The sequence below is a fragment of the Dermacentor albipictus genome, chromosome 4 (genome assembly GCF_038994185.2).
Source record: "Dermacentor albipictus isolate Rhodes 1998 colony chromosome 4, USDA_Dalb.pri_finalv2, whole genome shotgun sequence".
In the NCBI taxonomy this organism is placed as follows: Eukaryota; Metazoa; Arthropoda; class Arachnida; order Ixodida; family Ixodidae; genus Dermacentor; species Dermacentor albipictus.
Genome location: NC_091824.1, coordinates 49,357,138 through 49,384,180, shown reverse-complemented (window position 1 = coordinate 49,384,180; position 27,043 = coordinate 49,357,138). Strand labels below are relative to the sequence as shown.

Sequence of the window (27,043 nt, the reverse complement as noted above, 5' to 3'; positions counted from 1 at the left end):
CTGAGTGCCAGTGATTGCGAGTGGATGTGAGTGCAAGGGTGAGTAAGTGCCAGTGAGTGTGAGTGGACGTTAATGGGTGCTTGTGAGTGTAGGTGAGTGTGAGTGAGTGCGGGGCCTGGAAAAAATTGTGGTGAGTGAGTGTGAGTGAGTATTCTCCCACACTGCCGACCTACGAAAAGGAGTAAACTTTTACATATAAAAGATTATGCATGACAAGTTGAAACAAGTAAGTTATTCGGTAAGAGTTCTAAAATGTTGGGAATACAAAATGCACCTGTCCTCACCTAGGTTGATTCAATAAGCTGTAAACATTTGTTTGCCTATGTAACACACATACTTCTTGTAAAAAATCTCTCTCTCTCTCTCTTTTTGATGATGTGGTGACGATGCCTCTGGATAGCTGCGAGAGTGCATTTAATTGTTAAAACGCAGTTGTCATGTTCTAATTTTAAAAACTTCAAATTTATTTGCATTCTGTTGTCACGATATAGATATACAGAAACTGTTCAGATCTACCCATTGCCTATGGCTGTGTGGTGGCCAAGACAAATGTAAAATTGAGACTGCATACAAGTAGCACTCAATCGGGAGCAAAACAGCCGAATAGAATGCAATAACTATCACTGGTTCATTAACAGTACCATCAAAAATTAAATGTATACTACAGGAGAAGCACTCAATAAAGTTATAATAAGCATACTAAATTAATACTGAACTTTCAGATGAAACAAAAAAAGTTATGGTGTCCAGCTGGTCATATATAGTGGACGTACTGGAATACATGACTGAATCCGCAAGGACAAGAGCCATGCTTCCATCACAATGAGACAGGAAAATCACGACAGCTCAATTGGCTGATTCCTTAAATGTGACGGTAAAATCTGTGGCTGTTTTGGAAATATGTGCTTTGACAATAAACATATCAGGGGCCTTTTAGAAAACACGATTCTACACAAATGTTAAAACAAAATGTAATTGGTAATCGTTCAACAGTTCTTTCACACGTGACAACCAGCTTGATTGTTATCTAAAACTACCAGACTGCACACGAGCACTAAAGGTCCCCAAGTTTCAAATGAAACCCCAAATTATATATGGCTTTAAATGGCTATCTTTTGCACCACACATTCCTGTACCTTCCTTCCAGATTCCTGTTCATGTCATTCTACACCTGAGGAGCTGAACATGCTAGACCTTGCAAATACTTTACTTGACAGTTATGGTAAAAACTGACAACAATCAAATTTTTTACGTGGAAATGGCTAGTCATCACAGCTAATGAAAAGAAACCACTAAGCGTGTTTATAATAGTGCAAGATGACATGAAAATCCATGGAGCAGCGCAAACATGGAACCTCAGCACAATGTTGCATTGTCATTTCTCTTGTTTATGCAAACAAAAGCAGTCTTTACCATATCAAACATGAGGATATGTTCACATTTGCCCACTTACACGGAGTTCCTGCTTCTGGCATTTAACCGGGATATTTAAACAAAAAATGTTTTTTTCATGTTTGTAATATTCTCTATTCAGTAATAAGAACTGATTATGCCCTTGACTATGGATGACGTACTCGAGCGGGCATTCCAAAGATTCCATTTGTCATCCCAGTTGTTGAAGCTGGCAACATGATCAAAACGGTCCCGCCAATCTTCAATATCCTCAAAAACATTACCATGGAATGACCTAAGTATGTGTGGTGCGTGGGTTCAGGAGCAGATGGAGTAGGTGGTGCCACGAGCCTGGCTTGCTTGGCTTGTAGTCTGGTCAACACCCTTTCTGCAGTTTGTGTGGCACAAGGAATAGAATTCTGGCAGTAGTCATTGCCAACACTGTCTTTTTCTGCCTGTGGTCCAGTGGGCTGTCTTCAAGGTACCTGGAGTGACGATGGTCACTACTGGGCCAAAGTACGAACATGTAGCCCAAACGTCCACCAGTGAGTCACAGCTGGAGTACACTGCAGAGAGAGAGAGAGAGAAACAACTTTATTGAGCCGAGCTCGACATCTTAGACATTGTCGATGGAAATGGTTCCCTCTTCACAGGACCCATATGCTTCCCTAGCCGCCTGGCCTCTGGAGATAAGGACAAGCTGGTCTTCCAGGGCGGGGCTGGTTAGCAAGGTCTCGCATTGCTCGGTAAGGGTGTATGAGGGATGGCGTAGGGTAGTGGGGCAGGTAAAAGGCGGGGGGATTGCCTTGACAAAATCGCATACTCCAATGACGTGTTAGAGCGTGCTTAACTGAATCTTGCAGAAATCACATTCCTTCTCGTACCTTTCCGGGTACATCTTGTTTTGAAGGTAAGGGTGTGGGAAGGGTCCTGCCTGTATCTGCCGGTAGATCGTTTGCTGTTCTCTGCTAAGCAAATTGTGAGGATCAGGGTAACGGCACCTCTCCATCTTGTAATGGTTCGTAATGTCCCTATAACTAATTATGGACTGTGGCTCACCTTCCTCTACCTGATGTCCCATCTCTCGGGCCAACTGGTGGGCAAGTCCATTGACCTCCAGCCCAGAGTGAGCCAGTGTCCATATCAAATCAACCTTCCTTTCAGGTACGTTGTGTTTACTCCTGAGAATATGTAGTGGCGCAAGAGACACCCAGCCCTTGCTGTAGCTGTTATACGCCTTTTGCGAGTCAGTGGCGAGTACACTGCAGAGACAGCCCAGATACATCTTTACCAACACAAGCTCAAAAGTGTTTTCATCACCTTCCATGCCATGTGCTTACCTTCTCAGCACAGAAGGTTTATACAAAGCTTGTGACAATATAGGACAGACCGGGCATAGTTTCAACAAGACCGCTAGCACAATCTAGTAATAAGAAACAACTATAGGGTGAACATTTGTTGATAATTGCAAAATATATAGGTGTTACCTGAAATTTTCGTTCACTGCATTTTTGAAATGATCCAGTCAAGAAACTGATAAATATTTGATGCTTTCCATATTTTAAAAACTAGGGGACAACTTCAATCTTATTATTCGATGCCTTTCCTGTAAGGTTATGGATAGTGTGCCAGTCTTGTGTTTTTCCGTGTGGTGTCCTGTTTTAGGTCTTATCTGTTCTCTGGATTTTTCACACATTTGGCTGTGATCTTGACTGTCTCCACTTTATGCCAGCGTTGCAAACTTCAGATTTGATATGCAGTCAGAGTTCAAATATAGTTGATGCGGTTTTACCTGGTTCGATCTGCCGCACTCGTTCTACACCATGAATCTGATATCCAATTCCTGGTGATCTACTTGCACTGAAGTGCAGATTTTCTTTAACAGACGATCTCTTGGAAGTGTAATGCTTGTCCTGCACTCTGTGATATTGTAATCTTTTTTTCACTAGGACGTTCATTCTTCTGAGAAAATAAACTTATTGTTTTCTTGTGAAAGAGTCTCTGCCCTCAACTTTGCTCTGGCAGCCACTCTGATGGCCAACATCATTCACTGTCGATGAGGACTGGATCACTACCTTGGGATGGTAGTGATTGGTAGCAGGTGACAGAGCTGATGAAGAAAAAGGTGATCAGTACTGGCACTGCCACACTGAGAACTGCGCCTAGGTGGGCAGTATCAACCTTTGAATTGCAGACAAACTTTTGCATTGCACTTGGAGAGGTTAAGGTCGTACTACATGGTGGTGAACAAAGTGGCAGAACACGGGAAGTTAGCCACGTTTTGGAGTCTGTTGGACCTAGAGAGTATAAAGTGCTGAGTAATTTGTTCCTACCCAAATTACCACCTGCAAAAATGAAAGGACTGAAAGCATTGCTAAAAAGACTACCACGGTTCCTGGAAAACGGTTGCCGCAGGAAAGCACATGTTCGGCTCACGAGAGCAAGTGATCGGGGCACGTGGGTGTGACAGAGTTTCGTGTGCACCTGAATTAGCTCTCAGGGAAAGCTTCAATTGTAACATCAACTCCTACAAATATTTAGGTGTTCATACATATAACTTCTAACTTAATTTGGTTACTAAATATTGATTACATAATTAACAACATAAACTGCAGGTTAGGTTACTTAAACTAACTTTTGCAGTGCACTTCCCTCATTTAAGCTTCCTTATAAAACACTAGTAGGATCAAAACTTAAGAGTATGCTGCTTCAATATAAAACCCTAGTCAGGATAGCCTAATTAAATCTCTGGAACTTGATCAGAATAACTCTGTGCATGTCATTATCTTAAATTATTCATATACAGCAAGTGTAATGCTAATAAATGTAATCCTCAACATACCTATCATTTCGTCAGTAGATTTCATGTTTTTTCACTGTCAGCTCTATGCAGTTATCTCATTCCTACACAGCACTGCATTTTGCCATGCATTGGTGATGTTTATCATTTAGGCATTGGTGAATTTATTATGAAGTCTACTTTTCGGTCATTTCTGCCCCACATGTCATGAGAGCTGCCAGTATTGCCACCATCAAACGTTACAATGCAGTAGTATTAGTATGCAGCAGTATTAGCAGGAACGTTACAAATGTACTCTCAATCAAACTATAGTACATGTGTACCTTTCTTTTTTTGTATTTATCTATATGCTGTGTTATGTATTTTTTTACTCGCACAAACTGTACCCACTCCCTCTTTAATGCCCATGGACCCTGAGGGTAAATAAATAAATAAATAAATAATATGCATCTTTTGGGTTGGCAAAAAAATAAACAGAAGTAAAATTGGTATACAGCTCACCAGATTAGTCAGAGGATCTAGAAAGCCTGCCTGCTATGTCACCACGGAAGCTGGAAACCAAAATGTAGGCATGTGAATCACACACTGAGCGCCAGTGATGTAATTCCTCAGTCACTTTGCCAGTGGAAGTTCCAGTTACCCACTTGTAAACCAGCCACGGTGTTCTCATTAACGACATGCACAGGCAGGCTTGAAATCTAAGCAAAATGACTAAGGCTAAGTAGATGATGTGTGGGAACAGAAGCAAAGGAAATATATAGCCCAGCATTTTTTGTTCAGCTAAGCTGGAGGGAGCCTGTTATGAGTTTGGAGGATGTTCAATAACTCAATTTTGGTTTAGTTTTCCAGAAGCATACTAAGATAATGGAGGGGATAACCAAGCAAAAATTATGCAGATCAAACACACATTGGAATTGGTGTGAATTGAAGCAATTGATTAAATGCTACGAAACAATGATGTGTACAATTTATCCTGCGCAATGTGTAATCACAATACAATGCTGGCTCTTACAACCAAGGCATTCGCAAAGCTTTATAGGGGGCGTTTCATAAAACGCGTCCAAAACCCTATAGAAAAAGGGAAGATATGTTAATTAGTACAAACCATTTCCACAGAATTGCCTTTATGACAGACGCACACATGCTAAAATAACTAGAGCTAGTAATAAACAAGTGATTATGCAAATTAGACTAATTTTTTTTAACGATGGAACCAAACGGTTGATCCCAATGTAAGACTCAAACCCCGTCATCTCAGAAGTTTGTAAATGTTTTTGGTGCTACTACCTTGGATGGAAACAAAGCCTTATGGCGGACTTTTCAGGCCATGGAGCGTGAAACCATCAAGCTGATCCATCGGCAAGCATTCAACTGGCACTCAACCTGACTTTGGAGGAGTTCGCAAAGTAAGAGGCTGTAAGTTTCCCTCTAAAACACCAGCAGCTTCCAGCTGTTGCTGCTTCGATGGGTGGTGTAAAAATACATCAGGTCTCAACACGCCATTCACACAAGCCGAGTTTATCGCAGCCATTGACAGGATGAGGAGGCATTCATCCTCTGGTTACGACAATCTCCTGTATGAGCTCTTCAGGAATATAGAAGGAGACACAGTTGGTTCCCTGCTGCAGGTTATGAATGAGGTATGGGACAAAGGTGCCATTCCATATGAGCGGGGACACATGCGTGGTTGTGCCAATTCCAAAAGCTTGAAAGCCACCCACAAGTTTCCAGGCCCTCCGGCCAATTTCTTTAATGCGAACAGCCAGCAAAATCCTTGAGCAGGTGCTGGCCACTCACCTTCGATGGTGACTGGAACATCGTCAAAAGTGTCAGCCGGCTCAAAGTGGGTTTAGACAAAACTTAGGAGCTGAGGAGGGCCAAGCAATTCCTGGCACATGAGGGGCTACATGTATCGTCCTACAGCCACCTCATGCAGAACATGGTTGCTACAAATGCAGTTAAGGCACGTGTCAATGTTGAGCACGAGACGATTCTTCGCAACATACGGAGGCCTGCCACCTAAACTGACCGAATTGGCACATTCATTCCTCTGCTGTCAAATGTCTGTGATACGTGTAAAAAGACAAATCGGGTCATTCACATCTAACCATGGGGCACTGCAGGAATCTGTACTGGTGCCTTTGCTCTTCAGTACCGCTTTACTGCCTCTGGCATGGAGGCTGCACGAAATCCCTTATATGTGTTTTCTTATCTACGCACACAAAGCCACATTGTGATCCACTCACAGAGACCTGCATACACAATGCCGATATCTACAAGAAGCCATACATTAATCTATGTTATTTATTTATTGGAATAACCTCAAGGCTTCTGGAGCATCAGAGAGTGGGTGGGTGCAAAACATTAGTCAATATAAGCGTAACATGAAGTAAATGGGAAAGAAAACAAAAACAATTTCAGCTACTTCAGAAACTGGTCAGGGGTTGCAGTCTTGAAAGATATAATGTATTCCGAGTGGAGGGAAGAAGGCAATTCTACACTCTACTTGTCTTAAGGAAAAAAGAATGTAAATATAGATTAGTTCAGCAGAAAGGAATGGCAATTTTATCTGGGTGGTCAAGCTGAGATAAAGAGTTTTGTTACCCGCAAAAAGACGCCTTCAGCCTTCCCATACTCACTAAATTATAACCCTTGTGCGCATGCGACTTCATACAAGTACCTTGGCGTATACCTCACTGTCAATCTTTGCTGGAAGACTCACATTAATAACATGACCACCAAAGCGTCACATACTCTTGGCTATCTGAAACGTAATCTTCGAGATGCCCCATTGACCACTCGAAAACTAGCCTATCAGACTTTTGTTTGTCCTCAACTTGAATTTGCCTCACCCATATAGTCACCGCATCAGGTTTATCTAATACAATCACTAGAACTAATTCAGAACCGTGCGGTACATTTTATAACCAGGAAATATGACCGACAGACTAGCGTTACTAACCTCAAGTTCTCACTATCACTCCCGACACTAGAGCTGCGAAGGAAGATCACTTTGCTCCGTCTTTTCCACAAAATAATTCATAGCCAGCATCCTACTACCCTTCCCCTTACCGAACCACATTGTATGTCCCGTCGTCATTGTAATAGCCACAGCTTTAGGCGCATATTTGGCCAAACCACGCTTTTTAATAGATCAGCGCTTCTGTGTGCCATAAACTACTGGAATGATCTCCCTGATTGCATCGTTGCCATTGATGACTCTGCAGTCTTCAAAGACCAAGTACTGCTCTGGCTTTCTTAGCTGTTGTATTCACTGCCTTGTACTTTGTAAGTCACCCTTTTAGCCGCCATTTCAATGTTCCTTCAGAGATTGCATATACTGTGCAATATTTTTCTGGCCTTATATTTGTAGCTTTACACTTGTCATTACTTCTCTGTGTCCTGTGAAACTGTTACCCATTGTATAACGATACATGAGCTGCTCTTTTTGTGTCCTTCATTTTCTGTACATGCTCCGTCATACAATACTCCTATTTGGAGCCTGTGAGTATTTTGAATAAAAAAATAATAAAAAGTAGGTTGCGTGACAAACTCCTGATGCAGTAGTTTATTACGAGAGAAAATCTTACGAAAAAGTGACGTGTTATGCCACACTGCGTGCCTACATGGAGGCAATGGTCGCTTCCCCCTCCCCACCTCTTTCTTCTGAAGTGGTTGCCCTTGGTGACAGCCGGCAAAGTTCCAGGAAGCTGCCGAACCCTTTCCGAGGTTCGAACTGAGTTGTCCGGTGGCACAGAGCACCACAACGAATCCACTGGCAGCCTTCAGAATTCCACAGAACTGCTGTCCCTTGCCGTGGAGACCGGTTTTATGCAGCTTGGGCTTCTCCTTCGACGAAAGAGGAAAGCGACGCATTGACATCAGCACCAGTCCTGCCTCTTCCTGCTGACAAGGGGACTTTAAGCAGGAATTTAAGGCAGAGCCGGCCCATTGTTAGTGAGAGAGTCACCGCCAGCTGCTCCGTCGGTCTGGTGCACTCTTCGGCTCTGCTGCTTGTGTGCTACTACCTGCTATATGTAAATATAGTATAAAGCTTTTCATCTCCTCTTCGTCTGCTCCAAGAGTCCATTTCTCGTCTTCGACCCCGAGTCGCGATACGCAGGAATTTTTCTTCCCATTACCAAGTGTGGGAGGCCAAGAGTCGACTTCATCAATATGATGCTAGCAGTGCGATCATGGGTATTAAGAATAAAACGAACTGATCAGTTCTAAACAGATTCTAAAATATTAATTAGTGTAGTTTTATTTAGTCCCATACGGCTGAAGCGTATTCAACCTTTGGACGGATTAATATATGATAAAGCATTATTGGAAGGCACGCGGGTGCTTCATGAAAGTTTCAACATAGGTAAACCAAAGTACGACTAGCATTGCTAGAGATGTAAGTTATTGAGAGTGCCTGGACAGATGGTTAGTTATATGAATACCAAGGTATTTATAACTACTGACGTCTTGAAGCTCGGTTCCATTCACATTGTAGTTAAAAGGTTCAGAACAGTTCGAAGAACGCAAGATTTTCATGCTTTTACACTTGGTTGGGTTAAGAGTCATTAGCCAAGCACTGCACTAGTTAGATATAGTCAGCATCGGTTTGAGAAAGGTAGTTATCATTTTATATTGTTTATCCTATGGTATAGGACACAGTCGTCAGCAAATAACTTTACAAAAGAGCTAAATTTATTTGGAAGGTCATTAATATAGATTAAGAAGAGCAGTGGACCCAGCACTGAATCTTGAGGAATGCCAGACTTAACTACACAGGGGTGTGAGGAACAATGATTAGCTATTACATGCTGAGTGTGGTGAGTCAGGAAGCATTCTATGCACTTCAGGATGTTTGGGTCAATATGTTAAATGCACTAGCTTTAGAAAGCAACAGATGGTGGGACATCTCGTCAAAGGCTTTTGCAAAGTTCAAGAACACACAATCAACTGGTATTCCATAATCCAAAGCTGGAATGACATTACGAGTAAATGACAGAAGCTGAGTTTCGCAAGTATACTGCTTACAGAATCATGCGCGCAGACTGCCAGCCTCAAAGTATCGGCTGAAGAGTCCTGCTATACGAAGGTCTCTAACAAGTCCGGCACAACAGTGGAGTCTAGCATCTAAAGTGGTGTCTAAACTTTCACCCAAATAATTTCACCGGAAACTGAAGAAGCGCGGCTGCTTTGAGTAGGAATATGCAAGTCTAGAAATCCGCCAATCCAACGCCAGCAACAACTCTCCGCTTGGTGCCCATGATTGCACCAAGCAAGGAGCGACAGAGCACGTACCGAGGTGGCTCTCCATCTGATTTGCTCCATCCTCCAGTGCAATTCCACCGAATTATTTTTTGGCAGTGGGCAAGCCTGGAAGTGACAGAAAGAGATGCCATGAGAACTATCACTGCACTCCCTTGTCTTACAACCATTTCAATTTTTCCAGAGCTTGCTCAGCTACACACTATCTCAGAGCTTGTGACTCAGTGAGAGAAGGCCAGAACCCTTAAAGGACAGTTCATTGCTGCAGTCGCTGCTCTTGAGAATGATTGCATTAGAAAGCCCTCTCTGACCATGACGCACGATAACCCTCCTCCGTGATACTAAACATCTCTTACTACAAACAAGTGGATCTTTGCCGACGTGATCAGCTAGCTAGTACAACTCCGACTACCATCGCTCAGGTGTACATGGATGCAGCAGTCATACCATGAGGAGAACAAGTCTCATTTGTAAGCCACACTCATCCCAAAATGAAGTACGCACACACATCGGCCACCAAAATGTCGGATTCCTTGTTATTAGAACAACAAGCCATACATAATGCCATCAAGTGCATTAGGATGTTATCAAATGTTACGAAATTTAATATCTACCGACTCACTCGGTGCATTGCAGGAAGTGAAGAAAGTTACAAAACAATTTAAAATTTGCCCAAAAATAGATAAGCTAAATGAGCTGTCCCACTTCACTATTACCATGCATTGGATTCAGGGAAACAGTGGGAGCCTGTACAACAACCTGGCCAACCGAATGGCTCACTTATCATCTTTACCTGACAACCCACTAGCCTCACTTCTTCCTGGCCCCTGAGCTCTCCTCCAAGCCCAGAAGTCCATTCTCTGAGACACAGGTGCTCATATAGCGGACAGCAAATTCACTAATTCATTGCTGCAGTACCTGTGTCAAACAGGGCTGCATGCATTTATTTGATGCCATTTTGCTAATATTGTTTGGTACGGATGCCTTGCAGCAAATCCCTAGAATAAAAATAAAAATAATATGTCCAGAGGGGCAGCATCTCGATGCTGCTAATTTCTACAGCTTAATGAATTCCAGCCAATTTCAACCGTCAGCCGAGCATGAAACGAGCGCCTTATCAAACCATGATCTCTAGCTGGGTTCTCGATATGAAGCATGTTGGCAAGTTTTTACATTCTGTTGGGACACTTTTGGCTACCAGTTGGGTGTGCACTAGCTTGGCCTTGGATCTGATAATCTTCAGCTGCTGGTCAGCGTTAACATCCTGCTCTTGTACTCAGACCAGCTGACTGTCTGGGAAATGCCACAAACATAATTCTTCCAGCACGTGTTGATATGTACAGAGCTTCCACCGCGGTATTAAGCAACAAACATAACGTTGACAAATATATATTTCATGTGGTCTGCACAACAGTGGCTGTCATGAAATCAGCCAAGTTTAGCATGCATGCCGTTTTGCCACACAGTGTGCGGAAATGACTCGGATGTGAAAACAATTACAGTTTGCAAGGTAATGAGTTATGAATGTCTTAATTGCACTCCAATATTTATGGTCCCATATCAAGCACCCACAGCATCAACTCATGCTTGCTAGCCGGCAACGGATGCCCGCCACGTACTTTAAACGCGCCCTGGGACAAAGAGATTTCGCAAAAGCTATCTTAAAGGTGTGAAATTGAACAGTGATCAGGTTGAAGAGTATGAAATATGGACAACACATTTTATAAGTAATTGTAGCAACATATCTATGAAACGGGCCTGCATGCTTACATTTAGCACCATTATGATGTTATGCCGTGTGGCAACCGAAGCGATAAATAAACTCGTACTTGCTAAATAATTTTCACAGACCAGTCTTCTAAGGCATAGTTCGTATAATTATGTGTCATTGTGATTTCTCCAATATACAAGGTTATTCCAAGGAGGCTATTACAATGTAAAGCTAGACCAAGTAGATTTTCGTTTTGGGTTGGTTGGTGTCAACTGAGTGCCCTTTCTTCTATTAAACTGGCACCAATAAGGCCCGCGTTCAAATTTTGGTTGGTAACAACTTTATTTACAGTGTGGCAGACCTTGCATATTTTGCCAGGTATGTACCGGGGTAGAGTAAATTCCAGTTCAATATATTTTTTTTTTTCGGGCACAGAAATTGGACATACATACAAGCACATGTGAGAATAGCCACCAAATGTCGAAAGACAACGTAGAAAACGGTCGCGACCGTCGCACGGGAGCTGTAGAGCGTGCCTGAATCAATGTAGAACCAGCCTATGATCCAGTGTTGCAAAAGCTATATGAAACTCAAATGACAAAAGAATGCATGACGTGCTTCGATCACGCTGTGGAAGGTGAATGCAGATCGTCTGCAATGAGGATCGACGTGGCCCGTTTGAGTAAACGGATTAAATGACGCTAGGGACGACGGCTCGCTTAGAACTTGCATCTATTGCATAGAAGGGGCACCGACGCGTGCACCGGCGTCGCTGTATTCGAAACATAAGCGCACATCAGCGTCAAGCCGGCATGCGCGCGATTTCACGCTCTTTATCAAGGCAGCGACGTGCTTGCGGCATGATCATGGCCCACATAACGTTTACGCTCAGGCACCATAACGACTGAAGAAAGAGCGACAAAATCAACACAAAACTGAACAAGAGAAGGAACAAAACAGCAGTCAATTTTCTTACTCTATGAGTCAATGACGATGATGATGATGATGTGTAGCAATCAGGGCTTTGCTAGCGTCCCCTACGATTTCATTTTGCCACACAACGCTGATACACCTGACACTAGGGTCTGATATTGGGTCCACGTACGCACTTGCTTGGTACTTATCATTGTTGTTTATGCCTACACTGCGTAATTGATCCACTAATAAACACGGTGAAAAACGCACAGCGTGCCCGCGAGAAAAGTTCGCGATCGGAAGTTGGGTGGTGTCAAAACTTCCGGGCGTTGTTTTTTCTTGCTTGCGTTATTTGGGGTTGGGTTGGTTGTTGAGGCAGCCATCGAAATGGTGGTGTAACAGCATTCTCGGCACCGTTTGACTTTAGGCTTATGTTGACGTAAGACAGGATGAGTAATAACACGGCTCTTCAAAAAGCGATTGACCTGGTGACGAGGGCCACCGAGGAGGACAAGAACAAGAACTACGCCGAAGCTCTGCGCCTCTACGAGCATGCCGTGGAGTACTTTCTTCATGCTATCAGGTACGAAGCACAGACTGATCGGGCGAAGGAAAGTATCAGATCCAAGTGTGTCCAGTACTTGGACAGGGCTGAAAAGCTTAAAGAGTACCTCCGCACCAAGACCAAGGAGAAGAAACCCGTGAAGCAGGGCGAAAACAGCGACAAAAAGGAAGACAACAGCTCGGACAGCGACGATGAGAACCCGGAGAAGAAAAAACTTATGAATCAATTAGAAGGTGCCATCGTCGTGGAAAAGCCGAACGTCAAATGGTCTGACGTCGCCGGACTGCACGCGGCCAAGGAAGCCCTGAAGGAGGCTGTCATACTGCCCATCAAGTTCCCCCACCTGTTCACGGGCAAGCGCAAACCGTGGAAGGGCATCCTGCTTTTCGGACCCCCAGGTACGGGAAAGTCTTATCTAGCCAAGGCGGTGGCCACCGAAGCGAACAACTCGACGTTTTTCTCGGTGTCGTCGTCCCACCTCGTCTCGAAGTGGCTCGGCGAAAGCGAAAAGCTGGTGCGCAATCTCTTTGAAATGGCACGCAACCAGAAGCCGAGCATCATCTTCATCGACGAGATAGACTCCCTCTGTAGCACCCGGTCTGACAACGAGAATGACGCCACTCGGCGTATCAAGACGGAATTCCTGGTGCAAATGCAAGGTGTGGGCACCGACAACGATGGTATCCTGGTGCTGGGAGCCACCAACATCCCCTGGGTCCTGGATTCGGCCATTCGGAGGCGCTTTGAAAAGCGTATCTACATTCCGCTGCCGGAGGAGCCTGCCAGAATGCACATGTTTAAGGTGAGTGCACACGATTGCTGCGTGTGCGTAAATCGAGGTGAAACTACGACCCTCGTAAGTGCTACGAGAACGCAGTGGTAGCATTATTATTGTCCGCATGGCTGTGATAATGGACAGAGCGAAAGCCTTTGGCGCGATAAATCATAAGCGCAGAATGTTATTGCTGGAGTAGCGCCGTTTCTGTCGTCTCAGCCAACGTTAGTAGCAACCACTTCTCACTAACGGAGGGGCCCTGGTAATAGTAAAAAATGTTGATGTGCGTGGAAAAATTGCTCACATTTACCTTTTTCTTCATTTAGTCAACAAGCAGACTGAGCTTCAGTACAACGTTCATCTGCGTTTTTAGTTGCAAAGTAGTGTTCAGATTTTATTGGGAGCAGCTGGGCTGGAAAAGCAATGCCATCAAACAAGAGAACTAGGCTAGGTGGTTGCCAGCATTGAAAAATGTGGTTTACCAGCAGCAAAGAAAATTGTTTGAATCCTATTTGTGTCCGAAATTGCACTTTATTAGCATCTACAGTCGCATTAGTATCCCTCACCCACTGCTTTCTCTTGTCAAGGAAATAATCGTTTTAGCTAAACAAAGTTGTGTCCCACTCCATGCGTGAAAGATGTCAGCTTATATGATGACAGGGGCGAGCAGTGCTAATTTTGCTTGTTCCCTTGCAGTGGTTGCTTTTTGTTCACATTATGAACACTGTTGCATAGTAAAGACTACTTGAAATTCAGTGTTTATATCGTCCTGTCAAAATTTGACTTCCAGTGTCATGTTTCACAACATGCAATGCACGTAGCATAGACTGACATTTTTGTTATTACTGTTTATGGAACACTATTTTCATTTGTTTTCATCCATACAGCTTCACATTGGGAACACGCCTCATAACTTGACGGAAGAAGACTTCAAGCAGCTGGCGAAACGCAGTGAAGGTTTCAGCGGAGCTGACATCTCGGTGCTTGTGCGCGATGCCCTGATGCAGCCCGTGCGTAAAGTACAGACAGCGACGCACTTCAGAAGGGTGCGAGGGCCATCACGCACTGACCCCAACGTCATTGTAGACGACCTCTTGATGCCCTGCTCTCCCGGTAGTCCCGGCGCCATCGAAATGTCCTGGATGGATGTGCCGGGTGAGAAGCTCCTTGAGCCTACAGTCACCATGAGCGACATGCTCCTGTCTCTGTCAACTGCCAAGCCGACCGTCAACGATGCTGACCTCGACAAGTTGAGGAAGTTCATGAATGACTTTGGCCAGGAAGGCTAAGCGGAAAAAATTGTACCGTTGGGAGGCAGTGCAAAATGATGCGCGCCGCACTACTGACCGAAGCTTTTCTGGTCATGGCTCGGCCTCCTCCAGCATTGACATCTCACTACTTGTACGCACGCATGATGACGAAAGCTTTGGATGTGAACAGCAGAGAACTGATGACTCTGAAACTGGCCAGTGTGTGACCGTCACTGTCTGGAGGACTTGGGCATTGCGAGGGCTGTCTCTCAGGGTAGGCAACCGTCGCCATGGCCGCAAAAGCTTTCATCTGCCATTGGTTTTTCAGCAGATAGCTCGGCGTCAAAAATGTACCAGTGTTTCCAAGTGCACCAACCTTTCCATACCCACCCTTTTCCCCTAAATTTAATGGCTGTGCTCATAAAACACACTTGTCGCTTTTTGACTGGGAAACAGAAAGGTGCTCCATTTTAATCAGGCTGCGGTGCAGCATCAATGCACTTTTAAGAGTTTCGGAAGCAGCAGGATGTGCGCAGTACTTATCAGAGCTGTTTTGCTAGGCAGAAAGCGTCAAGTCTGGTTTTTGTTTGCACCATCTTCCAATTTCACAGGCCGTTTGTGCTCTAGCACATGATGCTCGTGGCACTCTCCAAGCATTACAACCCTGTTGCTAAAGTGCAGTGTGAAGTATGTCAACTTGTATTAGAGAAAGTGAGTCTCTTTTGGATGTCACTATTATATAAGAATGACAGCAAAATTAAGTCCGGTATTTATGCAAGCTTCCTTATAGCATGCTTCTCAACAGTGCCTAGATGGTTGGCACGCAGAATGGCTAGAAGTAGATTGCCACAGCTTTGGCTGCTTTCTAAGAGGTGGTGTCTAGCAACTGCTTCACTAGTGTGCCCTATGAACATAGCGAGGCAGTGACATGCTGTGGTTGCGCGACATGTTGCTAACTGCTGGTGATGGTTATTGTTCCAAGCAGTCCTAAAGCACTCTGCAGAGTCTATAGATTGCTTGTTGTTGTTACTGCCTCGATCATCATTCCTGCACTGGCAGCAGTTTAGATCTGTCATATTTTTCTGAAAGCTTTAAGCATGCCCCTTCACAGGCGTCAGGCACCATATGAAAATGTAGCTCCCTCGGAGACTGTGCTCTTTGTGATGCTGCTGAAGATCCGCTAAGGATTGTTTTCTTGTTCTGTTCTTGTGCTTTGCAATTATCAAAAAAAAAGGAAAACTCTTGGGCAATACATGATTGCCCGTTCTGAATGTAAAATATTTCATTTCGTTGTTCAAATTGGGAAGTGGTTGGATAAGCTTCTTGAGACAAGAAAGTACAATAAACTGTAAGGATGGCAGAGTTGTTTCCGAGCCGCATCAAAGCACTGGTAGACACAATGTGTCAATACCCGAATGCCAAGGACAAACACCAATGTGCTGAACCATACAAGTAAAAACTTGCACTCAAATATCAACGTGAAGCCACAGACACAGGACCACACATCATTAGTCAATGTTTTATTTCAGCCAACATAACAGTTAAAGAAGACAGTTATTTTTTTTTCATTCTCAATACAAGGGGACTATCGACTTTGTACAAAAAATAGTATTAGCAGCAGATAAATTAACACTTGTGTATGACGAGTAGCCCAATGAATGTTTTGCAATGGAAGATGAGAACTCTCACTGGAGCAAGTACAGGTGATTAGTTTCACAGAGCTATCTTGAGGACAGAAAGCTTACGAGAAGCTGAGTACTATTACTGTATGGTACACTTTGTGAAGGATTATAGTACAGTGGCAACAATTCATCAGATATGTACAAAACTTGGCACAAGAGAGTATTTTTCGGAAATAGCTGCATTAGCATGCGAAAGTGCCATGACAATCAGTTAAAAAAAAAAAAGTTCTATACTGTATCTTCTCGTTTCATGCAGTAATACCCGTCTCAAAAATGCAAAGGGTCAGCTTATTAAAAATGTGGTCAGTTTAGGAATTTTGTGGTTAACGCTGGTCCTTCAAGAACGTTTTTTGGTGAAAGAAATACAAGAGGTAAGAATGGAATTGGAGCGCATATCACATAGTCTGGCACTCAGTCTCGCATTTAAGAGCTCAAACACGCAAAAACAGGCACAGGAAACCAGCATGCATGCATACGAGGCTCCGACTTTTTAAATATATGCACGGCGTGGCCCACACACCTTCTAGTGTAAAAAACTTTACAAAGGCCATCACACCTAATACACAACTCAACAAACAACGACATGTATAAAAAAAATATTTGTTAAAAAACAGCCCTGAGTTTTGAAACACGTCCGCCTTGGCAAAACGCCTCGAATTTGAGACCAACATCCCCGCCTTGGCAAAAACGAACTTTCCGGAATGACAGTCAGTCAAAGAAACAAACACACCGCCAAGAGGGTCCCGCTCTCAAGGTAAAGGCTTGAGAGTTGGGACGAGTGTTTATTTTCTTTTTATGTTTTCCTTTCTGAGGAAGAGACAGCAGACAAAGCTTATCTCTAAATGCATCCATTGTGGTAAAGGAACCTTATGAGATGCCATGATATATTGTGTGATATGTTAGAGAAAATGATATGCCCAGGCAGCAGAGAGGCATCAAAGAAGACCAAATGGGTGGACAGGGTGGTACCTGTCCACCCATTTGGGTGGACAGGTACCAGGGAGGGTTTTCCAGGGAGGGTTTTCCATCATGACAAAAACAGAACCCCTATTGATGTCAAGACTGCTTAGACAGCAGTTTTCAAAGTTCCTCACCTACTCCTACCCCCCCCCCCCCCCCCGAGTGCGAACTAATTAAGCAATCAGTTGATTGCTTCTAGAAAACTTGAAATTTAATGTGCAATTTCCTTCTTCACTATTCATGTGCTGTGGCCAACACTTCAATGCCACTAATGTTGCTCGCTTGCTACCTGGGCAAACATGACCCACAATGTTCTAACCTCGAGCCGGGTGCACGCAACATTAAAATGCAATACAGACGGCCTCAACTTGCCACAGAAAACTGTGGTAGCGAAATCACCTTCAAAGTTGGGCACGAAAATGTTCCCAAGACAACAAAAATCTGAGGCACTCCAACATAGTTTACCGCGAAGGGCGTCTAGTGGCACTCGTGAATGCGTCTGCTCGGCTGCCTTGTCATTTCAGCCTGCCCATGTACCTCACTGATTGCAGAGCACATCATTCTCGCAAGCCTCCATGACGTTCCCTAATCAGCAAAGTTTTTTTTTTTTTCAGAATACCAACTGCGTTCAGTACATTATTAGGATGATGTGTGTAAGAAAGGAACTTGGGTGCGCAACAGCACAATCTATCACGCTACTATCGCCAGGTCAGCTTCGTCTTCTGAGCTGCTGCGAGGCCTGACCGTCTGGTACTTGTCGGGCAAAAGCATGTCTTCTTCATCGGACACTTCGTACCTGCGAAAGAAGCAAGAGCAAGGGTCAGTGTTGCCAGCCGTTGCATTCCTAACACTGTCGTGCCATTAAACGCATGCCAAGATGCATTTTCAAATTTGTGGAAACTACGCCACGCTTCGTCAAATTGAAAGGATCACACTAGGCAAACAATGAAGGCTGGAAAACATGAAATATTCTAATTTTCTACTAAGGTTGGTCACAATATGCCAAGCCAGGGGTCACTGGCATTATTGTGATGTCACGACACAGAGCAAAATTTGCTGATGTCATGTCATAGGAAGGTCAGGTTTCACCTGATGGCCCCCGAGTGGGCCTAGCCAGGTGACGTTGAGTTTGCTTGCGTCTATAGTGGACCAAATAAAGTTGTTTCACTCACTCACTCACAGCAAATGATTTAGAGTGCGCTGATGCGCACCTTAAATAATGTGCACCCCCTGAAACCACTCACAACCCCAGCATGTTAGGGTTTAGAGGGTTTGGATGCTCATCTAATGCAAAAATAAAAAGTCGACAGTGTCACGTCAGTATGCTTTCATGCAGAAAGATGTGTGTGGTTAGCTGGACAGGGAGTGGACAAACAAGAAGAGAAACACGGGACAATCCTGACACTGAATAATAAGAATTGAAGAGGTAAGTGGCAACTCTCAGAATTTTGCACATCATAGCCAGTAATGGAGCTGGAGTCATTCTTGACTTCATTAATTAATTCATTAATTGCTGGTTTATGACTACGCCTCATACACCATGGTATGGCCAGGGGCTAGGGCTGTACTGCACTCAGATAAGGTACGGAGATATCGTGAGTTGAGGGGGTGAGGCCCTCGTAATGCTCTTGTCCAGCGACACTTTTGCCCTTAGGCCACAGGTGCTCCTAGGGCAAGTCTTGTGGTAAGCCTCTACGTAGAGGAAAACAAGTGGTCACTCCATCTACAAAGGACATACTACAGCTTCACATATTTTCTAAAAGTAAATGCCAACTCTGAACATCCATGATATTTGACCATAAGTGACATGACCAGTGCCACATTCTTTCAGAATTCACCAGCAGTGAAAGGGCCTTACTCTTTGCGTGTGCGGAACCTCGGCAAAGATGTGGGTGTACCACTCCTTGAACAACTCGTGCCTTCAGCAAAGTTTTACTGTCATGGCAGTGGCAGCTCATAAAATGTGACACATGGTTTATTGAGATCACTAAGCATGCCCCAGAAGCACATATTATGATGCACTTTCTAGAGCTTCATGCGAAATACTCATGCCCGGCGTACTACACTGATGCATCAAGATCACATGCTGGTATGTCTTAATCGGCACTCGGACCATCTTTCTCTGTATCACCTGTTCTGCACATTTGAAGGAGCATACGGCTGAGGCGTATGCAGCACGGTCGGCCATTAAACATATTAAGAAAACAAAGATACAAAAAGCCATTATATACAATGACTCTTTACGTGTTGTAAGGTTCTATATAAGTAAAAATCCAGTACTAAGCGACCTTTTCTCTCTCCTGTGCACAACATACTTGTGTAGTCAACATGTCATAATATGCTGGGTCCCTGGACACAGATGCATCAAGGGAAAAATGCTCGCTGATGAAAACGCCACATCCATAGCAGCAAAAGACACTTAACTCCTGTATAGCTGTCCCTGCCATAGACTTAAAAGCTTTCCTACAAAAAAAACTAAGGAACTATTGGCAACGCTCATGGGACAATGAAACACCTAACAAGCTGCATGTCATTAAACCAGTTAGGAAACTGTCCACCCATATAAAAAATTCGGCAAACCAAGGTCATCGTCTGCCGACTTGGAATAGGCCACACGTATAGCACACACTTATACCTGCTCACTGATAATGAGCCACCTACTTTTCGTAAATGTGGCGCGACATTAACTGTCCTTCGTGTATTGCTGGAATGTCATGCATTAGAGGCTCACAGGAAAAAAACACTTTCATTTGCCATACCATCAGCAAGTCCCACAACATCCAGCAATGTTCTTATATAATGACCCACTCTTTGACAGTAAATCAGTCCTAGCTGCTATAAACGACGTTGGTGTACACGTTGTACACCTAAGAGATTCGTAGCACTTCTTCTCACTGCAGGCTGCTGCTACAGTAATATGCTTTTGTGGAGCAGGTGCTTCTAGGCCCTTGCGTTCAAGGGTCCTGCTGAGGCATTAGTGCTACTGACACCCACATATTTTGTACATGATCCTCTCATTGTATATCTTTTATGACGATTGCATGTCTCGCACCTCGCATGTTATTCTCATCGTTTTAATGCATATATATTCTACACTCTTATATTTTTAGGCCTCTGTACAGCCATGCGACATCTACCCTTCAAAATTCACAGTTCATGCTTCATTAACAACTAATTAGCATTGTCTTGGCACTCATTGGCCAGACACGGCCCTTGCGCCAATAACATCCAATGATCATCATCATCTTTGGCCCTTATACCTCATTGTGATCTTGTGCATCACTGCAATAAGTGGTCCTTAAGGCACAGACAGAACGCCAACAGGATCGGCACAAATTGCAGCAAAGACAGTCAAGTGATACAAAACAGCTACAAGTATCAGCGATACGCCGTGTTCCTCCTTTTACTTGCCGCATCATCCGTGAAGCTGGATTCCAAAGAACAATGGTGCCCATTCGTTTCTAGATTCACGTAAGGTAGTAGTAGTTTACTGCAAAGCGAATCCAGTAGCACTCGGGAACGCGTCTGCAACAAACGTTGATGCGAAAGCATCAAATGGCCCATTGAGTGAAAAAGCCTGTCTGTCGTCTGAACAAGCAAAAAATGGAACCTAAATTCCCATTGGCTGCAACGCCACGTCATGAGTGTGCCTAGATAGAGGAGGGCGGGTGAAAGGGAACACCTGTTGCCGCGCCAGTGCGCCAGGTGTTGCGTGAGAGGAGAGGGTATCACCATGGCGCCACATCACCCTCTCTCTCTGAAGCCTGTGTTATCTGCGCATTTCTTGTCCCTGCAAGTTCTTGCCTGCATTCTGTGTCTCAGAAAGGCCAAATCAAAATGCACCAGGCAAACGCCTCCTAGATAGCAGGCCTGTACACTCTGCTTTAGGACGTCATGCTCCTTGGACCGAAATTTCCCTTGCCAAGTCCGGCATGACGAAAGCAGTAGTCAAAAGTGAAGTCAAAATCAGCTCAGCTTACTAGGCAGCATGCCTTTTAGATTCTCAGGCAGTCGGGCAAGGTAGCATGACTCCATGGATCGAAGTGCACCAGTCTTGTGGCCTAACATCTAAATGCGCACGCTTGCTCGCAAGGAGTTTGTAACTCAAAGGACAGCTCAGCGGCATTCAACTGGACATCAATGCTTTTTCATTCACAACTCTACGAAGTACTTAGGTGTCCTTGGATTTTTTACTTATTGAAATAAGTAAATATTTGGCACCCGAAATTGACACAACGGTTGTGTGCAACTCATGTTGCATGCTTACAACTTGTTGACCATGCTTTACCTATTGGTGCAACAGAATTATTATCATGCCCTTAGTGAAGTCAGAGCGTTTTCTGTAGACTAAAGTAAAAATCAAGTTTCATGCAGCTACAAGTTTGTAAAAATTCTGCAGATAGCACATGCTGTGGGACTCAATTTTATGCAAAGCATTTTGCAGGTAGCTGGCTATCCCCGTTTGAGGTTTCATAAAGTGTCACTAGATAGCGAAAAATGTTTGTGCATGGCAAGCAACCATGTGTGTGATGCAAGCATGTATTTGACAACAGCAAGGCAAATGCACAATGAGTGATTCACAGTACTCCAGCGATTAAATGTCACGACGTGTTCTGTTGCGGCCTGGTCCAATCCCAAAAGGTTGTGTGCTGAATAAACTGGGCTGGTCCCGAATGCAATGTCACATAGCATCTAAAAGGGCTAGCTGCCACTACGAAAGGGAGGGGGCAACTGGTACATCCTTGCACAAGAGAAGCAAATCGTTGCCAAGCGATAAGACACACATGGGCCAACTGTCCCAAAGCGCATGTGGGACAGTTTCACACGCAGGAAGGAGTGCGACAAGGTTGTTATTCTCTCGCGTCATAAATGCATCTGTTACCTAATGGAAAGAGCGTTGGCCTGTTGTGCAGAGGGACCCTGTTTCGAGTCCCACCAACGGAGATGCATTTAAAGAAAATAGACCTCAAACAAAGTGATACAGGAAGATACCTACATGCCGCAAGGTGCTTCACATGAAAATTGTTTTTTTAGTCGAATTCCTGAGGAACAAAGAAAAGTCAATGGCGATTTGGAGGTAAATGCGAGAGAAATGCATTAGCATTAAGTCGCACCTCTTTGAGGTCCTGGAGCCATGATTTAAACCACATCCACCACATTGCAAAGTGTTCTTCAGGAGCTCACTCGACACGCATTGGGCCCGTTCAAGGAGCAAAGTTCAACTGACGGTGATTTGGAGTAGACTGAGGCGACGGCGCTTCAGCACTGATGCCTTTTCCCTTTCTTGAGTGCCCATTCTCCAGCTGCTCTGCTCTCTCTCCCTCCTTCCCAGCTCCAAATGGCTTCTAGACTACCCACGCTCTTCTAAACTCTCCCATTGGCAAGCTCTTCCAACACTGCCTATCCGGGCTTGCCATTTTGGTGATTTTGTTACTAGGCTTAGCTATAAGTTTTTTTATTAAATGACTGGCGACTTTTTTAGTGACGTGACAGAACAATTTGCGACATTTTAGCAACTTCAAAGTTAGGAAAGTTGTTTAAAAAATGGCCTCCTAGAATGCACTTTAGTATTCAAAAGATACGTGTAAGTGGCAGAAATTGGCTGTACGACGCATGGGGTCTGTCACCATGATCAAATAACAGTTGTTTTCACACTACTTCACAGCTCTGTGGTTTTCACAGTACTGACAGTACACTTGCAAAATTCATTTATTATTATTATTATTATTATTATTATTATTATTTACGAAAACCAAATACATCCGAGTAATAGATGTTTGGACGAGTTGCAGTAAATAAATTTACCAAAACCTAGTGCTCTAAATTTCACGGTGATATTTAGAACACAGCAGGCAAATAATAAGACAGGTTGACTGTAGAAAGGCGTAGATATTGGAGCGGCTTGGCTTGTTCACGCGAATCTCGCGGCTTTTGGACGAATGAATACTCTGCGGAGCTTTCAAGTAGATCAAGGGGCAGAAAAGCACCATTTCACCAGCATAAAGGTCACTTAATTGTATTGCCGGGTTAACGTGCTACCAAATGCATGTAGCAGAATTTAGCTCTTCATTCAAGAGTGCAGAGATATTGAAAATATGCAGGGATAATGTGGACAGCGTGCCATTGCATGTTGGGAAGATCAGATTACTCGTGTTCTTTTGAATCATGCTGAATTTGTAACCTCACAATATCAAGGTAAAAGCCAAATTTCAGCGGACATTGTTCGGTGCTATGCAAGTACATTAGTTTAACTTTAGGGACATGCTTTAATAAATTAAGACAACACTGCTCCCATCCTCTCTCCACCTCTACCACGTGACCGGCTTCACACGCTTCACGCACATACACTTTTTCACACTTCGACACTCCTAATGCTAGCGCATTACAGAACACAGACTTGCTTTGCATGGTATTATGCAGTAATTACAGCAACACCTGCACCTTGTCATCCTGTACGACATAGCCATAAGCTTTGCACAAATATACTTCCTCAACAAAATGCCACAACCAGTGCTGATTGCAACAACAGTCTGACAGGCCAGCTACTGCTGCACCAATTGTGCATGAAATGCTTAAATGGAGTGTGGACCCTGCTTCAGCCAAATTATGAACTAATGATGGGTCTTGCCTGACAGCAGTGGCACATGCTTGGTCAATCTCCTCAGTGTGCTGGCAGGATGCCCGTTTATTCACTGAAGTGTCACGTTCGACAATGCATCATGCAAAAGTGTGTAAGTACCCCTGAAAGTGATCAGCCAAAAATACGGCCCAGGGAGTCTCCTGTCATCAGGCAATTAAATTCAGCGTACACCACTTGTACTTTTTCATCATCTTCCCATTTATTTCTGCCACAGGATGAAAGCTTCCTCCCAGCAGTCTCAAATAACCCCTGCCTTGCATCAGCCAACTCTCCCTGTGTCTGCAAACTTCCTAATCTTGTCAGTCCATCTAATCCTCTGCTTTATTTAATTGTGCTTCCCTTTTTTTTGGCAGTCATTCTGATACTCCAATAGACACAGGTGCTCACTCGACACATTGCATAACCCGCTCATTCCCGCATCTTCCTTGTAATATTAATTGAAACGTATTGTGCCGAGGTTTACTTTCTAATCCGTATCACCATCTTCCGTCTCGCAAAGTTATGCTGCCTGTTCAAGCTAGGGCTCCTGTTTCAGGGTAGCCTTTCACGCGGCCTAAGCTCATTAGGGCCTCGACATGTTCAGAGCAACCCACTACTGTGTGTGAAGCACACAGATGCATGTCAAAGAGCAAATAAGTATTTAATTTTTTTTAATAATGAAGTATTTTACTAATGAAGAAATTAAGGGCTTCATTACAGCAGCAGTGAGAAAACAGCAACAATTATCAGCTGAACAAGTGCAAGCAATGGGCATAATATGAAAGTAGCATGTGGTAGACAGTAATAAAAATGAGGGAGCCCAAATCGTGGATGTTTGCTTGACACCACCCCATCGCGGTGGTCGAGTGGCTATGGCATTCTGCCACGGAGCGTGAGGTCGTGGGTTTCACTGCAAGCTATAGCAGCTGCACTTCAATGGGGGTGAAATTCAGAACACTTGGCCGTCCACTACTGCGTCTGTCATAGCCCCTGTGTTTTATAGGAAAGTTAAACCAAACAAATCAATCAATCAATTGATCATTTGCTTGATGCCAGCTATTAGCGTTTGAGTCCAGTAGCACTTGAGGAAGTAAACAGCAATAAAAAAGGTGCCACAAGAGAATACACCTGTCCACCAGTTCCCGCGACTGAATAATTCGCAGCATTTAATGAATGTATGTTGCATTAGGATGCCTTCTGATGATTGGAATGACAGAAAGCTGAGCTACTTGGTAAGGATTCATTATGCAAGAAAGAGGTGAGGCGTGCAGACAGGACACAAGAGTAGAGAAGTGGACAACACAAACGCCGACTATCAACTGAAGGGAGCACTGAGGCAAAAAAAGAAAGAAAACACAAAACTCATCTGCGCAAGCTCAGGAATGGTATTACCACGTGCCAGTCGGGTACATGTGCCGGCCTACGTGCGAGATAACTGTCAAGGCACTGAATCTCTTCCTTATGTAAAGTAATCGAAGGCTGGCTCACGTACGCACTTCCACCATTATAGATATGCCATGCCTCTACCATAAGACGCGTATCTTCATTGTACAGGCATAAGAATTAAGATACGCGTCTTATGGTAGAGGCATGGTACAGGCATGGTACAGGCATTGTACAGGCATAAGAATGAAGATACGCATCTTATGGTAGAGGCATGGTATATGTATAATGGTGGAAGTGCGTGCGTGAGTCAGCCTTTGATTACTTTACATAAGGAAGAGATTAAGTGCCTTGACAGTTATCTCTCATGTAGACTGGCACATGTACCCGACTGGCACGTGGTAATACCATTCCTGAGCTTGCGCAGATGAGTTTTGTGTCTTCTTTCTTTTTTCGCCTCAGTGCTCCCTTCAGTTGATAGTCGGCGTTCGTGTTGTCCACTTTTCTACTCTTGTGTCCTGTCTGCACGCCTCACCTCTTTTTTGCATAATGCTTTCTGATGACTCTTGTAACCCACAGTATACCAGTTGAAGGTTGTAGGGCGAGCTGCAGTGGTTGCTAAAGGTGGGAATGTAATCCCTGGCCACTACGACTGTCTCTCACACAAGTCCAATGTCTGATCATTCTTGCTGCCTTGATCGAGAGGTTACAGCATGATCACTGACTGATGTTACTAAGATGCAGCACGGTTGCATGTGATGCGCTGAGCATTGCGAGTATGGCAGGCACAGCACTGAACCTGCCCCTGTGCCAGTACAGCAGTTACAAGGTTTAACGGAAGGCCTTTGAAACAGAGAATGCCATTGAGATTCATAGCAAGGTGTTTCTGTTTAACCTTGACTAGCCAGTTGTCGCGTTGACTAGGTAGATGTTGACGACATACTAATTTTTCAGCTGCTAAATGGGAAGAAGAATAAGAGAAAGCTGTATTCTCAGGCAGTGTGTCAGTATTCAGCAATAACAAATTGGTGTGTCATCGCCTCTTACCTTTAGACAAAACGTTAGTGCAGAAAGTTTACAGAGGCAGCACACTTCAAGGAAGTCTCACAGCTGCATCCATTCAAGTACACAAATTTCAGCTGTCATCTCCATTACCAATGCTCTGCAGGACACCTCAAGATGAGAGATGGTTCTCATTCCAAGTCAAGCGTTGTACGCAAGAAAATGTGCAAATGTTAAAGGCCTCCTTTTGAACTAGATGATTGGTCAGAAGCTTACTGCTTTCTTAAGTAGATGTGTGTTTCAATTTTTTTGTAAGAAGCAAAGCACACAGACTTCACCCTGGGGCAAACAAATGGTGTGAAAATCACCTGGGATGTTCTGGTCTCAAACATCCGTTAATTCAACTCTGGTTAATTCAATGGCAACCAAAGGTCCCGGCCCACGCCTGTGTATCTGTATGGGTTCAAACTTCAATTATTTCGACCCTATAATTTGCCTTTGCCAGATGTTTCGAATTTTAACGGTCACCATGCATGTGCATGACCCCTATAGCGACCCCTTTAGTGGTCATATATCTCGACAGAGCTTCGGCGACAGTGAATGTGTTGAATACACGTCATCTCCCATCAGAGATGCCTATTTTCTGCCTCTCGAAGAATGTTTTCCAGCAATAACTGTAGCTCACGATGTCTTATAATGGCATTTACCAGATTCTAACGCGGGA

The 27,043-nt window shown here is 44.0% G+C and overlaps 2 protein-coding genes and 2 long non-coding RNA genes across 8 annotated transcripts in view; 2 read left to right on the top strand and 2 right to left on the bottom strand.

The window, feature by feature from the left end:
- Positions 1-440: 440 nt before the first annotated feature.
- Positions 441-12,284, bottom strand: LOC135913411 (uncharacterized). 4 transcript variants are annotated; one of them, XR_010567999.1, is made up of 4 exons: positions 12,145-12,284; positions 9,491-9,565; positions 4,694-4,743; positions 441-1,958 (listed from the first exon to the last, which is right to left on the bottom strand). It is a non-coding gene; the product is annotated as an uncharacterized lncRNA (long non-coding RNA). The 4 variants fall into 4 exon arrangements; XR_010568001.1 differs by lacking the exon at positions 12,145-12,284 and adding an exon at positions 11,787-12,135; XR_010568002.1 differs by lacking the exon at positions 12,145-12,284 and adding an exon at positions 11,621-11,776.
- Positions 2,045-9,455, top strand: LOC135913413 (uncharacterized). The gene is made up of 3 exons (XR_010568003.1): positions 2,045-2,138; positions 5,517-5,598; positions 7,865-9,455. It is a non-coding gene; the product is annotated as an uncharacterized lncRNA (long non-coding RNA).
- A 239-nt stretch (positions 12,285-12,523) lies between the features above and the next one.
- Vps4 (vacuolar protein sorting 4) lies at positions 12,524-16,033 on the top strand. Its single transcript, XM_065445994.2, has 2 exons — positions 12,524-13,450; positions 14,311-16,033. The coding sequence occupies exons 1-2, from the start codon at positions 12,533-12,535 to the stop codon at positions 14,710-14,712; spliced, it is 1,320 nt and encodes a 439-aa protein (XP_065302066.1). The 5' UTR covers positions 12,524-12,532; the 3' UTR covers positions 14,713-16,033.
- A 1,227-nt stretch (positions 16,034-17,260) lies between these two features.
- Positions 17,261-27,043, bottom strand: part of LOC135913409 (uncharacterized) — a 134,574-nt gene continuing 124,791 nt past the window's right edge. For both annotated transcript variants that reach the window (XM_065445992.2, XM_065445993.2), the window contains one exon: positions 17,261-18,111. In XM_065445992.2, the coding sequence (XP_065302064.1) occupies positions 18,006-18,111 (106 nt within the window). In that variant the 3' untranslated portion in view covers positions 17,261-18,005. The remainder of the gene's footprint in view (positions 18,112-27,043) is intronic.

What these genes read in the sequence shown, in the direction of transcription:
- Vps4 (XM_065445994.2), top strand. Translation starts at nt 12,533, where the DNA reads ATGAGTAATAACACGGCTCTTCAAAAAGCGATTGACCTGGTGACGAGG. An exon ending in CCAGAATGCACATGTTTAAG is followed by an intron (nt 13,451 to 14,310) that starts GTGAGTGCACAC and finishes TCATCCATACAG; the next exon opens with CTTCACATTGGGAACACGCC.